This window comes from Oryza glaberrima, chromosome 9, assembly GCF_000147395.1.
Source record: "Oryza glaberrima chromosome 9, OglaRS2, whole genome shotgun sequence".
NCBI classification, from domain to species: Eukaryota; Viridiplantae; Streptophyta; class Magnoliopsida; order Poales; family Poaceae; genus Oryza; species Oryza glaberrima.
The window spans coordinates 17,367,917-17,381,347 of NC_068334.1; the positions used below are offsets into that span (position 1 = coordinate 17,367,917).

The 13,431-nt window shown below is 42.1% G+C and overlaps 2 protein-coding genes across 4 annotated transcripts; both read left to right on the forward strand.

The window, feature by feature from the left end:
- The first annotated feature begins 804 nt into the window (after positions 1–804).
- Positions 805–2,647, forward strand: LOC127784224 (BURP domain-containing protein 15). 2 transcript variants are annotated; one of them, XM_052311411.1, is made up of 3 exons: positions 805–956; positions 1,097–1,229; positions 1,811–2,647. In XM_052311411.1, exons 1-3 carry the CDS (start codon positions 909–911, stop codon positions 2,419–2,421), a joined length of 792 nt encoding a protein of 263 aa, XP_052167371.1. In that variant the 5' UTR covers positions 805–908; the 3' UTR covers positions 2,422–2,647. The 2 variants fall into 2 exon arrangements, with proteins under 2 accessions (XP_052167371.1, XP_052167372.1); XM_052311412.1 differs by having other exon boundaries at positions 820–956; positions 1,829–2,647.
- Positions 2,648–8,290: 5,643 nt separating this feature from the next.
- LOC127784021 (phosphatidylinositol/phosphatidylcholine transfer protein SFH6-like) lies at positions 8,291–13,017 on the forward strand. Of its 2 annotated transcripts, XM_052311198.1 has the most exons (15): positions 8,291–8,421; positions 8,820–8,858; positions 8,952–9,237; positions 9,325–9,424; positions 9,532–9,798; positions 9,937–10,014; positions 10,095–10,196; positions 10,279–10,328; positions 10,444–10,540; positions 10,694–10,795; positions 10,900–11,013; positions 11,147–11,318; positions 11,517–11,869; positions 12,464–12,550; positions 12,633–13,017. In XM_052311198.1, the coding sequence occupies exons 2-15, from the start codon at positions 8,852–8,854 to the stop codon at positions 12,651–12,653; spliced, it is 1,836 nt and encodes a 611-aa protein (XP_052167158.1). In that variant the 5' UTR covers positions 8,291–8,421; positions 8,820–8,851; the 3' UTR covers positions 12,654–13,017. The 2 variants fall into 2 exon arrangements, with proteins under 2 accessions (XP_052167158.1, XP_052167159.1); XM_052311199.1 differs by lacking the exons at positions 11,147–11,318; positions 11,517–11,869; positions 12,464–12,550; positions 12,633–13,017 and having other exon boundaries at positions 10,694–10,800.
- The last annotated feature ends 414 nt before the right edge of the window (positions 13,018–13,431 follow it).

The following is a 13,431-nucleotide window of genomic DNA, read 5'->3' on the forward strand; positions in this document are numbered from 1 at the left end:
GTCCAGCCGATCAGAATTCGGAGATCCGCCGTCGTTTCTTTCCTGAAATCTGCAAGTCCCAGCAGCAGCAGCAGAGCAAGAGCAATGGCGTGCAGGGAGTTTGATACTTTGATGCACTAGCTAGCTACTAGGCGTTCGTTCCATGTCGCTCTCACGCCGTGCGAATGTGCCATGATCCTGCATGCATCATCGCCAAGATTATATTCCTCACATTTTTTCTTCCTATCGCTCCTAGTCTTCTAGGGTCTGTTTGAGAGCTTAAGATTCTGAGAAGCAGCTGCTGAGAAGCTAGCTGGTGAGAATCTGAAGAATTTGGGTTCTAATTCATTCTCCAGATTCTATAATTACAGATTCTTAGAATTTAGATAAAAAGCTGGACTGTTTGGAGAGCTTCTGTCAGCCGGAGATTCTGGGAGAAGCTGCAGCTGCTAGAAGCTTCTCCAAGCAGACCCCTAGTTGTACTCCAGCTGATCGATTCACTCTATTTTATATGCACCTTGCTCTCTAGCTTATCAAACGTAGCCAAGACTTGAATTTTAAAGCTTAAATTGATTTTGATGTTCTTTTCATCGTAATTCACTTACCGACCTTAGTCGGCATTTGGATTTTTAAAAATAATTTTTAGAGCTGATTTTGATTTTTTTTCAGCGGAATTTATTTTCACGTATGTAAAAGTTTTACCAATAAATTATTAATTTTCAGCGGAGTAAGCATTAGTGTTATGGATTATAATCATCTGGTATGCTTAAAATCTCTTTACTTGGACTTAGTTGGGACAATTGCTAATGCATTCTCGTGCCCATCTCTATAAATACGGCCTGCTAGCTTTGCTCTTGTATCTGCACACAAGAACTAGCTACAAAGTCCTCAAGGCGAACGGCCTCCATCTTCTCCTTCCAGCTCCTCCCATGGCGTCCCTCGTCGCCATCGCCATCGCCATCGCCATGGCTCTCATGGTGCAGAGGATATCCCAGCCATGGCTGAAATTAACTTGACGCATATCATCTCATCATCACTTGCATTTCAACTTCTGGATTGTGCAGACATGTTTAGCTGATGCAGTAAACGTTGCCTGTTTGAATTGGTCCTTGATCAGGTGGTTCAACCTGGCCGGCAGATGACTGCCTTTGCTGCTCGGACGTCGCCGGCGGCGGCGGCGGAGGCGTTCTGGCGCGCCGCCATGCCCGGCGCTCCCATGCCGGACGCCATCGTCGAGCTCCTCCACCATGGTGAATCCGTGAACTTAATTGTGTACACTACTTTAAATGATACTAGTATTAGTGATGGTCACTACTAGAAAACAAGTTTTTGCAGGCAGCTAGTAAATATTTCGCCGGTAGGCTAAGGCCTGCGAAAGTCGTTGATTTTTGCAGGCGGAGCCTCTATCCGCTTGCGCAGACGGCATCCTTGTATCACCCACTTGCAAAAAGTTTTTGGGGGCAAAAAAGAAAAAGATTAAAAAAAAAAGCAATTTCACTACATGCAAAGCATCCTATTCAAATCAAAATCAGATTCATTCAACAAAGAAACAACATCGAACAGGCAGCTACAATCAGATGCACTAGAATAAACACTATAAGCTGACATGTAAGATCCTCACATATATGAATGCTTTTGCTGTTATATATCTATTTTTTTAACGACGGTTATATATCTAATTAACTAACTATACTATAAACTTATCTTTTGTTTTTTGCTTTTATCTTTTATAATATCCGTTGCAACGCACGAATCTTTAGCTACTGATCATAAAATGAACAGAAATAAGAGATTATGTTTTTATACGTGGGAGCCTCTCTTACATGCGTAGCTGCATGCGTGCATGCAGAGCACGGCGTTGCTAGCGCCGGCGGCGACGGTCCACCGCCGCCGATGAACTTCAACTACGACGACTACAGGGCCCTGCCTCGGAGCGACGCCCCTTCCCCGGATGCATTGAACCGCGTCGCCGCCGTACAGAACGCCGACGAGAACGGCGTGTCCTCGCCGCCGCCGACGGTGTTCTTCCTCGAGGACGCCGTGCGCGTCGGCGAGAGCCTGCCCCTACCGCGACCGGCAGCCGACGCCACCGCCGCCGGCGCAGCGGCGGCCACGGCGTTGCCGCCGCTGCGGCTGTACACCGTCCGGTCGGTGAGGGCAATCGAGGGGTCCAGCTTCGTCGTGTGCCGCGGCGAGACCACGGCGGGCGCCGGCGTGTACGGGTGCCGCGATGCCGCCACCGGCCCGGCGAGGGCGTACGCGGTGGACGCGGCCGGCGGCGGCGGCGGGGACGCGGTGATCGCCGCCGTCGTGTGCCACGCCGACACGTCCCGCTGGGACCCGGACCACGCCGCGTTCCGGCTGCTCGGCGTCAGGCCCGGCGGCGCCGCCGTCTGCCGCGCCGTCGCCGACGCGCACATCCTCCCGACGAACAAGGATTGAGTACTTCTCGCCATGATCGAGGACTCCTCGATCGATTACGTGCTCGATCGATCTTAATCTTATTGCCATGCATAATTAGTGTGTTAATTACGTGCTTAATTGTATGTGTGAAGTGTGCATTAGTCACAGTTTGTAATGTAATAATGTTTCGCTTGTTCAACTGTATGATCTCGATTTGGGTGATATATACGTTGATAAAATAAAGGAAAAAGTTTGTGTTGGTTCATATGCACGATCACTTCTCTCTGATTTGCATGGGAGATCACTTGTTTTTTACATATATCCTGAGCTGTGCTAGGATTGTTCAAGAATTCGTGCTAACACTCCTCTTCGCCGAAATTTCGGCAAAAGGACAAGATATGATCAAATTTTGATTTCTGATCCCTGGTTGACAACCAAAAATTTGATCAAATTTCATTTGAAGTTAAAACTCCTTGTTTTTTTCATTTTGGTTGGAATTTGGTGCAAATTTTGTATATTCTCTTCCTTCTACTACCACTAAGGTCTAAAAAAATTCCAGACCAAATTACATGTCCTTACTCTTGGTGTGACCCCTTTCTACATCTATTTGGACTGAACAACTAGCACACTATATAAAATGTAATCCACCAATCCACAAACATATATATTCTACACTATCGACCACTCATCTTATCATGAACTTGAGGGTCAATTAGTATATCAGTGGTGGAATAACAATAAACACGAACATAAAACATGATAATTTATATAAAAAAACCTCCTCGATATAAGGTAAAAAATCCACATGACTAAATAGTCCACACCAAACTTCCATTATAATCAACAACACTAAAAAAAATCTTCTCTACAACATCTAGGAGTACATCGTAGCAACAGTAACATCATCGAGTTACAAACTTAGCACCATCAACATTAACTATAACAATTAAATTAATGAGAGGTATAGCAACTACAAACAAAGAAATATCAGAATCTATGCCTTCGGTTATGAGATGATATCTCCCAAACCACATAAGCAATCAGTACAAATTTGGTGGAAACAAAAGTCTATAAGTCCCTTCCAAGCTACCAAAAGATAAGCCCAATCAAACACCGTTTACTCTCCCTTATACTGACATTCCACCCAAATTAGGCTCCGTTCGGTAGTACAAGTTCCCAACTCCTCCTCCTCGTTTTCCGCGCGCACGTTTTTCAAACTACTAAATGGTGTGTTTTTTGCAAAAAGTTTATATATGAAAGTTGCTTAAAAAATCATATTAATCTATTTTTGAAAAAAAATTAGCTAAAACTTAATTAATCAAGCACTAAAACGCTGCTTCGTTTTGTGTACCGGAGAGTGAGGGTTCCCAACCCTCACTCCCGAACAGAGCCTTAATCATGCTGAAAATTGTAGTCACTCGAGCTGGCAATCCCTCACTCAAATATGGTGTTCTTAGTCAACCAATCCGACACAATTAAAATGCTTCAAGCAATGAACGAACTCACCAGGTTTGGTATTGATCCAATCATATTTGAGTCTCCAAATCGCAAACTTGATAAAGATCAAGCAAGAGCTACTGGACGGGACGAATTGCACCTCTTTTTCTCCCCTCCTCTCTTCCTCTCTTGAGTTCTCTGGCTGCTTTTTTTTCTCCAATGCTGTTGCACACTCTCTCAAAGGGGGGCTAGAGTTTTCTTTTTCTCACCTTTACTATGTGAGGCAATTCACCATTGATTAAGAAATAAATCAATAGCTCATAAAAGTTAGTTTTTTGGGCTACAGTGGAAGCTCTACGTAGAGGGAATTTAGCCCAACAATTAACATCACACACCATCCTCCAATTAACTAGCATTGTCAAGTTCATCACTCACAAATTACCCAATCCTACCATTTCAGGTGTCTCGTGCCTTTGAGAGGTTGTTTGATTGAAAGCCCTAACTTACCATGTCACACCTTCTTAGTAATGCGTTTGGCTTATTGTCGCAATTATGACTTGTCACACATTCTTAGCGTCTTCGCTCACTTGTCATAGACTCAAATCACTTGTTTAACTTCCCACAATGATGACTTACAATTAGTTTGCCACACGAAGTATGTCAGGCCACACTTGACTGGTGAGTTGTGGCAATGTTACATATAAACACACTGTTGTATTGAACTTAATGGACCGGATTTTTTTTTATTGAAAAAACTGGATGGGAATAACAGAAGTTGTAAAACCTATCCAAAACAGGGAAAGGGGTTTGATGCAGGCCTTTTCTCCTCTTTCCCACAACAATGCAGATCCATGTCTCCACTGTGTGCTGATTAAAATGAGACAGTTAAGAGAGGTTCAGAGACAACTTTTCAGTTTTCAGTCACTAACACTATATCCGCAACCATCCTGCTGAATTTTCTGCTAAACCTCAGTCAAATCAAACCGATCTTTTGGCTGATCACTGGCAATAAATAAACTTGTGGCAGTAAATCAATCAATCAATCAAACTCTCTAAAGCCAGCTTAATTACCTCCTGTATCTGTCAGCTACACGTCCATGGAGCATTCGAGAGTGGGCTGAAACCTGAAAGTTTTCTGAAACTTTCTGAAACTCTGAAGAGCTCGTGGTGGCTTTGCACCGCCATGAATAGGGTTTTGACTGCTTGCGACACCGGGGCATATGGATCCATTAACAAGATGACAAGGTGGTAGTAGAAAAAGCAGCAGAGGCAGGCAGAAAAGGAGAAATCAGAGAGAAAGCTTTCATGTAACTGATGATCTTATGCCTGAATACGGACCTGAAAAGGAGAAGAGGTCACCAACCAAAAGATGCTACTGTGCTTCCTGTCCTTCCAACAGTCGCAACGTGGAGTGTGAAATACTGATGATCCATGATTGATGAATAGCCGCAGTAGCTGCTTTGAAAATTTTCAGATCCTAATTCCGGTTCTTGTAAAATCCTATATTTTTTTCCCATTCATTTAAAAATCTCAGAACTTTTTCCAAGTAGTAGTAGGAGTATGAAGTTTCTGTTCCATAAGAAGCTCGCATATACAATACTTTATTTAGAGAGTGAAAGATCCATTTTTCGCAAGCAGTCAAAACAATAGTTTAATTTCATTATTCATACCGATATTGCTTAGACAACTTTTTCTAGTCCTACTTGTTAGCTTTTACGATACTATTTAATTCGTCCATATGAGTAAATCTTTTTCGCAAACTATCAGTACTCCTTCCGTCCCATAAAAAATCAATCTCGAATCTGGACATAATGTATGTCTAAATTCGTAGTACTGGGTTGTGTCATATCCGGTTCTATATTCGTTTTTTATGGGACGGAGGGAGTAGGCCTTTAGCATGGAGAAAAATAATTAAAAGTCTTTTGCAATGGAGAAAATCTGTGGAAACTTTGTGAAAGAAAGCCCTAACCAAAGAATCGTGATGGCACTGTATCATCGTTGAAGCTAAGATTGGCGCGTAGGGATGGTGAATTTTGTAATGAGGAGTGGAGAGAGAGACGACAGAGAGCACTGTGGCCGTCACGGGAACACGCGGTAACACGACAAAACTCCGGGGACAGAAACCACGTTACAACGCCAGTCCAAAACTACTTACTCCTCCTCCATTAATTTAATCAATCCGAGCTCCCATAAACCCAATAAACCCCTGCAAAATCCGGGCCCAATCTACCCCTAAACCAGGGTGGTCAATGGCGTGAGTCATCACGAACCTGCATCTCTCAGTCTGTGGTCTCTCTTGTTCGTCCTCCTCGTGACAAAGGACAGCATGCGCGGCCATGGCGGCCGGCGACGACGGAGCACGCGTGCGTTTTTTCTTTTTTTTACGGCGAGATGTGGCCGTGGCCAGTGGCGGAGCCAGCAATGTCATCAAGCCTAAACGATTAGAAGTATTTTTCGGTGATCGATTAATTTTTATAAACATTAATGGCTATCGACAGTGAAGATAGCAGCGCGAAGCCCGAGCGATTGTACGGCCGGCATGGAGGTGGCTCCGCGCACTGGCTTCGGCGACCGGCCGGCCATGCATGGTGCTCGATCGCTTTGCTCTGCCTGAGGTCGATGCAGTTTGCTTCTATGCTTTTTGCCTTTTTTTTTTTTGTTTATGTACTAGCTAGCTACTCCCTTCGTTCCATAAAATAGATGTGACATATTATATTATGATGAATATGAATAAACTCCTGCACAGATTTATTATACTATAAACCCAGATTCATTGTACTATAACATATCACATTCAGTCATAGGTTTGTTTTTTATGAAACGGCGGGAGTAGCTGGTTGTGTTACTCCTATATTGGTTGGAAAACATGCATGTAACGATTTATCGTTGATTTTTTAAAAAAAACTATGAGTGAAACTTTTATATACTTCCTCCATAAAAAAACACAAATTATGATAAAAATAGCCTTAAAATCAATTTTAAAATTAAATTTTAAATTAGACAAAGGCAAAGCACAGAGTTCTGCTGTAGTTTGGTTTGGAACAATTTAGAGCTGTGCACATTGCTAGGACTCCATTACAATCTAGACAGAGGACGTGTTTAATCCGATCCTGCTTATTAGGTCTGTTTTGTTTCCACGCAAAAACTTTTCATCCTACTTTTCATCCTGTTACATCGAATGTTTAGACACATGCATGTAGTATTAAATATAGACAAAGAAAAACTAATTACACATATTACGTGTAAATTGCGAGACGAATCTTTTAAACCTAATTGTTTAATGATTTGACAATATATTGCTACAGTAAACATTTGCTAATGACGGATTAATTATGCTTAATAAATTTGTCTCGCAGTTTACAGGCGGAATCTATAATTTGTTTTGTTATTAGTCTATGTTTAATACTTAAAATATGTATCCGTATATTCAATGTGACACGCTAAAACTTTCTACCCCTGGAACTAAACATGGCCTTATATTTTGGAATGGATGTAGTACTCCATCCTTTCCATCATAAAAGGGATTTTGGGTAGACGTGACATATCCTAGTATAATGGATCTGGACAAACCGTTTATCCATATTTATTGTACTACGATGTTTCATCCATCCAAAATCGCTTATATTATGGGAAAGAGTGAGCACCAAACTAGTTGGCTAGTTGCAGTACTGTAGTAACTACAGTTACCTCTTTCTAATCAACTGCAACCCTACAGTTGTTTTGTTCTAATCAACTGCAAACAGTTGGAAGGGAAAATTGACCACATTCATCTGACAGTGGACTGCTTGAGCACTGGGAATGAGTAATCAATCAATTTGCTGCTAAGTCTCCTAAACAAATTAACAATCCTGACATTTGGGTGGAATGGCGTGCCGTGAGCTGCCTAGGTTTTCATACTTCCACGCCTCATGTTCCATCATCGTTTCAACCAAAAAGATGCCATGTTTTTTCAGCCCAAACTACAATGTAGGTGAGGTGATGAACTGCAGAAGTGGTCCTCCTACCGACACATCCGTATATCTACAGGTATATATATATATATACAGAAATATATTCTATACACATAAGTTTTCCGTGTACACTCCGTACATACCAATTAACAAATATCACAAAAATTCTAAAAAATGACACATAATTCCAATAGTATTACACCTACATGCCTCAAAACTGTCAGATTTTTTATTTTTCTTACTACAACTAAAATATAATGAATTTGAATATGAGATTTTGCATATATGTGTAATACCGTTAGTAGTAAATGTCCAATTTTTTATAGAATTTTTCGTGATATTTATTAGTTGGAGTGCACGGAGTGTGTACGGGAAGCTTGTGCGTATAGGATATGTTACCGGTATATACACTGCTCCATACTGTATGCCACGTCACGTAAGAATACATGACATGTGTATCATTCATAATTAAAGAAGTGTTCTACTACTAGTACTATATATGATCAGTTATTTAGTTGATCACCGGCCACTCTTCTTCCTGATCTGCAGAGCTGCAGTCTCAGTCTGTCCTGCCGTCCATACAGCAACAGCAACGCAGGACTACAGGAGAGGTCGTAGCACTCTCGGTTTGTGCCGATTGGATCCAGAAAATGTAAATTTTCGCTCAACTGATCCAATCTCTTGCCGTTTGGATTGCTTTTGTTTCAATGGATTCCTAGCTAAGTCAGAGATTTTGTCCTAGCAAAGAGATGCAGTTTCTTTGGTTGTGAGTTGAGCTGTTCCTATCGGTTCTTGTTTCTTTTCTTTGGGAGATCCTAGGATCGATCCAATGTGGATGTGGTGCCACCTGCAAGTTTTTTTGGATGAGACTCAACAACGACCTTTCTATTCTATTCTCCTTTTTTTTGCCATCAAATCGCAGCAAATTCCTCTCGTTGCTAGAAAACAACTTCTGCTTGATTTATTTTCGTAGCTGTTTGTTGTACTAGAAAACACCATCAGTTTGATTTCTTCTCATAGCGTGAAATCGTCACATCTGTTTGATTTCAGTCAAGATCCAAATTTAATCCGGAAGCGAGACAATGTCAGGTAAGAGAAGCAGTTCTTGGCATTGAAACTTTTCATCTTTCTTTCTTTTTTCTTTGCGTTTGTCGGATGACACGCTCGTTGTGCTCTGCACAGTGAGCCATGGCGAGGAGCTCGAGATATCGCCGTGCGACCCGAACTCCGAGGACGACCGGCGGCGGCGCGGGATGGGGTCGTCGCTGCGGCGGAAGGCCATCCGCGCGCTCCGGAAGCGCGGCGGGCGGCGGCGGCGCCGCCGCGTCGACTTCCGGTACCCGGCCGCCATGTCCATCGAGGACGTCCGCGACGCCGAGGAGGAGCTCGCCGTCGCCGCGTTCCGCGACCGCCTCGCCGCGCACGCCCTCCTCCCCGACAAGCACGACGACTACCACATGATGCTCAGGTGGAGAAATGCCAAGAAAAAAGAAACAGAAAATCTATCATTTTTTCCCCCAAAAAGTTGCTAATGATAACTCCCGTTGTGATTCAGGTTTCTGAAGGCAAGAAAGTTTGATTCGGAGAAGGCGATGCAAATGTGGGCGGAGATGCTGCGATGGAGGAAGGAGTTCGGAGCCGACACGATCTTGGAGGTGATCAGAGATTCAGATAGTAACATTTTCACCTGATAACTTACAGTGTCTGAATAATTTTTGGATTGTTCATTTGTTCTTCATTTCTTGGGTTTCTTGTGGTTTAGGAGTTCGAGTTCGATGAGCTCGACGACGTGCTCCGGTACTACCCTCAGGGCTACCATGGCGTCGATCGGGAAGGCCGGCCGGTGTACATCGAGAGGCTCGGCAAGGTGGATCCCAACAAGCTGATGCAGATCACCTCGGTGGACAGGTACATCAAATACCATGTGCAGGAGTTCGAGAGGGCTTTCAGGGAGAGGTTCCCTGCCTGCACATTGGCGGCCAAGAGGCACATTGATTCCACAACCACCATACTGGATGTCCATGGCGTGGTATGTATGCCAATGACAAAGCTCCAACATTGGGTTTGGATATATGTGTGTTGTGTTGTCTTTAGTGTTGGATTTTTGTCAATCCTTCAGTTTTAATGTTGCTGTTGTTGTGTTGTTTTGTTTTGTTTGTTGTTGCAGGGGCTGAAGAATTTCTCAAAGACTGCAAGGGAGCTTGTTCACCGGATGCAGAAGATAGATAGTGATTACTATCCTGAGGTAATTTTGGATTTCCATGGGTGTGATGTGTGTAGTGTTGGTTAGTGAAGTGCACATTTTAATTGCACATGAATTTGCAGACATTACATCAGATGTATGTAGTGAATGCTGGCAGTGGCTTCAAGCTGATATGGAACAGTGTGAAAGGGTTTCTTGACCCAAAAACTTCTTCAAAGATTCATGTAAGTGACATGTTTGTGATCAATGAGGATTAGCATCTTACTGGTGTGTTAAAATTGGGTCTAAAATTGTTGTTTTGCTTAGGTTCTTGGTACAAACTACCAGAGTAGACTTCTTGAAGTAATTGACAAAAGGTTAGTATCAACTAGCTGCAACTAGCAACCATCGTTGAAACTCAGCTTGTATATATTTATACAGCTATAGCTCTTCAGCTTACCAAGATTTGGAAAATGCTTTGTGATTTCACAGTGAATTGCCAGAGTTTCTTGGCGGTTCATGTACATGCAGTGAAGGTGGTTGCCTTGGTTCTAACAAAGGGCCGTGGAATGATCATGTCATTTTGAAGGTACCTCTCAATTTGTGATCCTGACCATACTTTTGTACAAACAGCCCCAACATTAGAAATGCTGTCCATGGAAGATTACTTGTGAGTTGTGACAGCGTTCTAGAAATGAATATCCCTCTGAAAAGTAAACTAATGTGGAAGTTTCTTTTGTAGCTGATACACAGTATGAGGAGCAGTAGTAGTATGAGGGAAATCAAGCAAGTTTCTGATAGCGAAGACAGGAGCGGATCTTCCCTAAGGGCAGAAAAATTGAAGGCAAGGTTCTGAATGTCTCTTTTCCTTCAACCATTCCAAACTCCAATGAAGTATTGCTTCGTAGTTCCTGATGAACCTTTTGCTATTGTTTCTTCTGGAAGCAGGGGATGATGAGTGATATATCAAATGCTGAATCAGAGTCAGATGTTGATGAGTTCAGTTTATCAGCTGTCCTGAGGAGTACTGACTACAGTTTCCTTACTCCAGTTAGCGAAGAAGTATGTGCTGTGCTTATTTGTTGAACTATCCTTTACTTTAACTAAGATACATTATCTCCAGTTATTTTGATGCCTTGAGCTATGTTCTTGATACATTATATGAACTGACTCGATATCAAAATGCCTGCACTAGGTTAAGGGATCAGATTCTTCAACTTTCTGTAGTTGTGAGTCTTGTGACAGGAAGGGTCTCCCAGATGTAACTCCTGAATCTTCTCAGTCTGTACAACAATCTTCAGAAATGGTGCCAAACCAACTGGTCTCTCATGAACATTCATCCACAACCAGATGGATGAATAATTTAGGTACCTCTTCTTTTTCATAGCAAGTTAGTTGCATTTCAGTACAGTTTCCACTTTAGAACAACAAAAAGTGTATCTTCTGTTCAAATAATTCACCACACCAAATATCTCTTTCAGATTTTATCTTTTCAGCCACAGTCTTATTTTACTGTATAATTATTTATAACCACTTCTTTTGAATACCCATTTTTGCTCTTGCAGGGAACATGGCAATTAGTTTTCATGGCACTCTGACTGGAAGGACTTTGAGCAATTTCGTTAGAGTAGTAGGCACACTCATGATCAAGATACTAGCCGTTTTCAGCCTTTTTGTCAGTAGACGAGGAAACATGCTAGAGAATGTTCATCCTTCTAATGTAGAAGATGAACCTCAGCCTCGAAGTGCAACGGAAGATAACATGAGTGCTTGTTTACAACGTCTTGAAAAACTTGAATCATTATGCAATCATCTCATGAGCAAACCTCCAGATATGCCAAAGGAGAAAGAGTGTCTACTGCTACAATCGTTTGATCGGATAAAAACCATCGAATCGGATCTAGAAAGGACTAAAAGAGTAAGTTAGTTTGCAAACTAATTTGTCATGCAAATTTTTGTTAGTATGTTACTGCACTAAAAAATCCGACTTCAGAGGCAAAATGTGTTTCTCCATTCCCTATGATTGTGTTTTGTCTTCTCTTCTGTTTACTTTGGGTCTGCCCTCTTTTCTCAGCATTCATATTTCTATTTGTCTACGCACTGCATTTTATGACTTTAAGATCTTGGGGACATTTAAAATGGCAAATGGTTCAGAGAAACTAACATTTTTGGTTCCCCATATGCCTGGGAAACAGACAAACAGTAGTAGAGGCCCCTACAGTATATATATTTTATAGAATATATACAGAGTTTATGTACCTACAACAATAGGCCCCATTTTTGGTTCACCATTGTTCAATAGACTGACAAAACATCCTATCCCTTACATACCCTGAACTGGTAAATGTCTTTAGTAGAAGTTTCAGGCTTTTGGCATCCTTCCCTAGACCCCATCAGTGTGTTTTATTATCTCTTTAGATTTGTCCGATCGATCAGTCACACTGAACCATGTTTAATCTCTCTCTTATCAGACATACATTACAGTTCTTTCTCTTGCTGCATTTTCCATCAGGTATTGCATATGACCCTGGTCAAGCAGATGGAGATGATGGAGACCTTGGAAGCTATGCAACATCACCACCAATCTTCCAGTGTCAGGGTGAGTCAATCACAAACCTTCATTTTCATTTATGCATGTTAATAGAACTTGCCTTGTGATATTATCCTGGCTACTTTTGCAGAGGAGATTGTGCTGTTCATAAGTAAAAGACTGCTCTTGTCTGGCTGGCCTTGAGCGACCATGAAGACTGAAGCTGTAGCCTGAAAACCTTCTGCAAGTGCCATTTTTGACTCGGAGATCTTCAGCCCTGTGCAGAGGAAAGATCATCGCTCGCTCAGCTCTGTCGCTGGCTTGCTGCATCGCAGCTTGTGAATCCGTTTTGGTAGCTGTTAATCTCAACAATAATCCCTTTTTTGCCTCCCTGAACATTACCAATAGCAAGATCAGTGATGCATCTGTCAGCTGCTGTAGCTCTCTGCTCTGAATTGGAGGATTGAAGGGAGAATCTGTTGTTACATTGTCTGAATTTTTGTGATCCATATGCTGAAAGGACGTTTCATGGCGGCTGTGCTTCTTCCTTTGCTAATCTCCAGGCAAGTTCTTGTTTTTCTGCAATGGAAATGGAAAGCTCTGTCCTGCCTGAGGAACATAAACTAACATGACGAATTGCCAGGTTAATCTGAATTTCTGAACAAGTTCTTGTTGAGTTCATGCTGTAAAAAGAACATCTTTTTGCAAGCTGAACACTCCCTGAAAATGCAACATTTGCACAGCCACTACATTCACCCTGCCTTCCTAACCAACCATGTAATTTTTTCCTGAGCAACAGAAACTAAAGGTTAATAATCCTTTTTATCTGATGGAGAACGGTAGTTAATCTGAATTCCTGAACAAGTTCTGGTTGATTTCATGCTGTAAAAAGGAAAAAAAATAGCTTTCTGCAAGCTGAACCACTCCTGAACTGAATGCAATGTTGCACA

What these genes read in the sequence shown, in the direction of transcription:
- LOC127784021 (XM_052311198.1), top strand. An exon ending in TACTGGATGTCCATGGCGTG is followed by an intron (nt 9,799 to 9,936) that starts GTATGTATGCCA and finishes TTGTTGTTGCAG; the next exon opens with GGGCTGAAGAATTTCTCAAA. An exon ending in ATAGTGATTACTATCCTGAG is followed by an intron (nt 10,015 to 10,094) that starts GTAATTTTGGAT and finishes ATGAATTTGCAG; the next exon opens with ACATTACATCAGATGTATGT.
- LOC127784224 (XM_052311411.1), top strand. Translation starts at nt 909, where the DNA reads ATGGCGTCCCTCGTCGCCATCGCCATCGCCATCGCCATGGCTCTCATG. An exon ending in CCATCGCCATGGCTCTCATG is followed by an intron (nt 957 to 1,096) that starts GTGCAGAGGATA and finishes GTCCTTGATCAG; the next exon opens with GTGGTTCAACCTGGCCGGCA. An exon ending in CGTCGAGCTCCTCCACCATG is followed by an intron (nt 1,230 to 1,810) that starts GTGAATCCGTGA and finishes TTACATGCGTAG; the next exon opens with CTGCATGCGTGCATGCAGAG.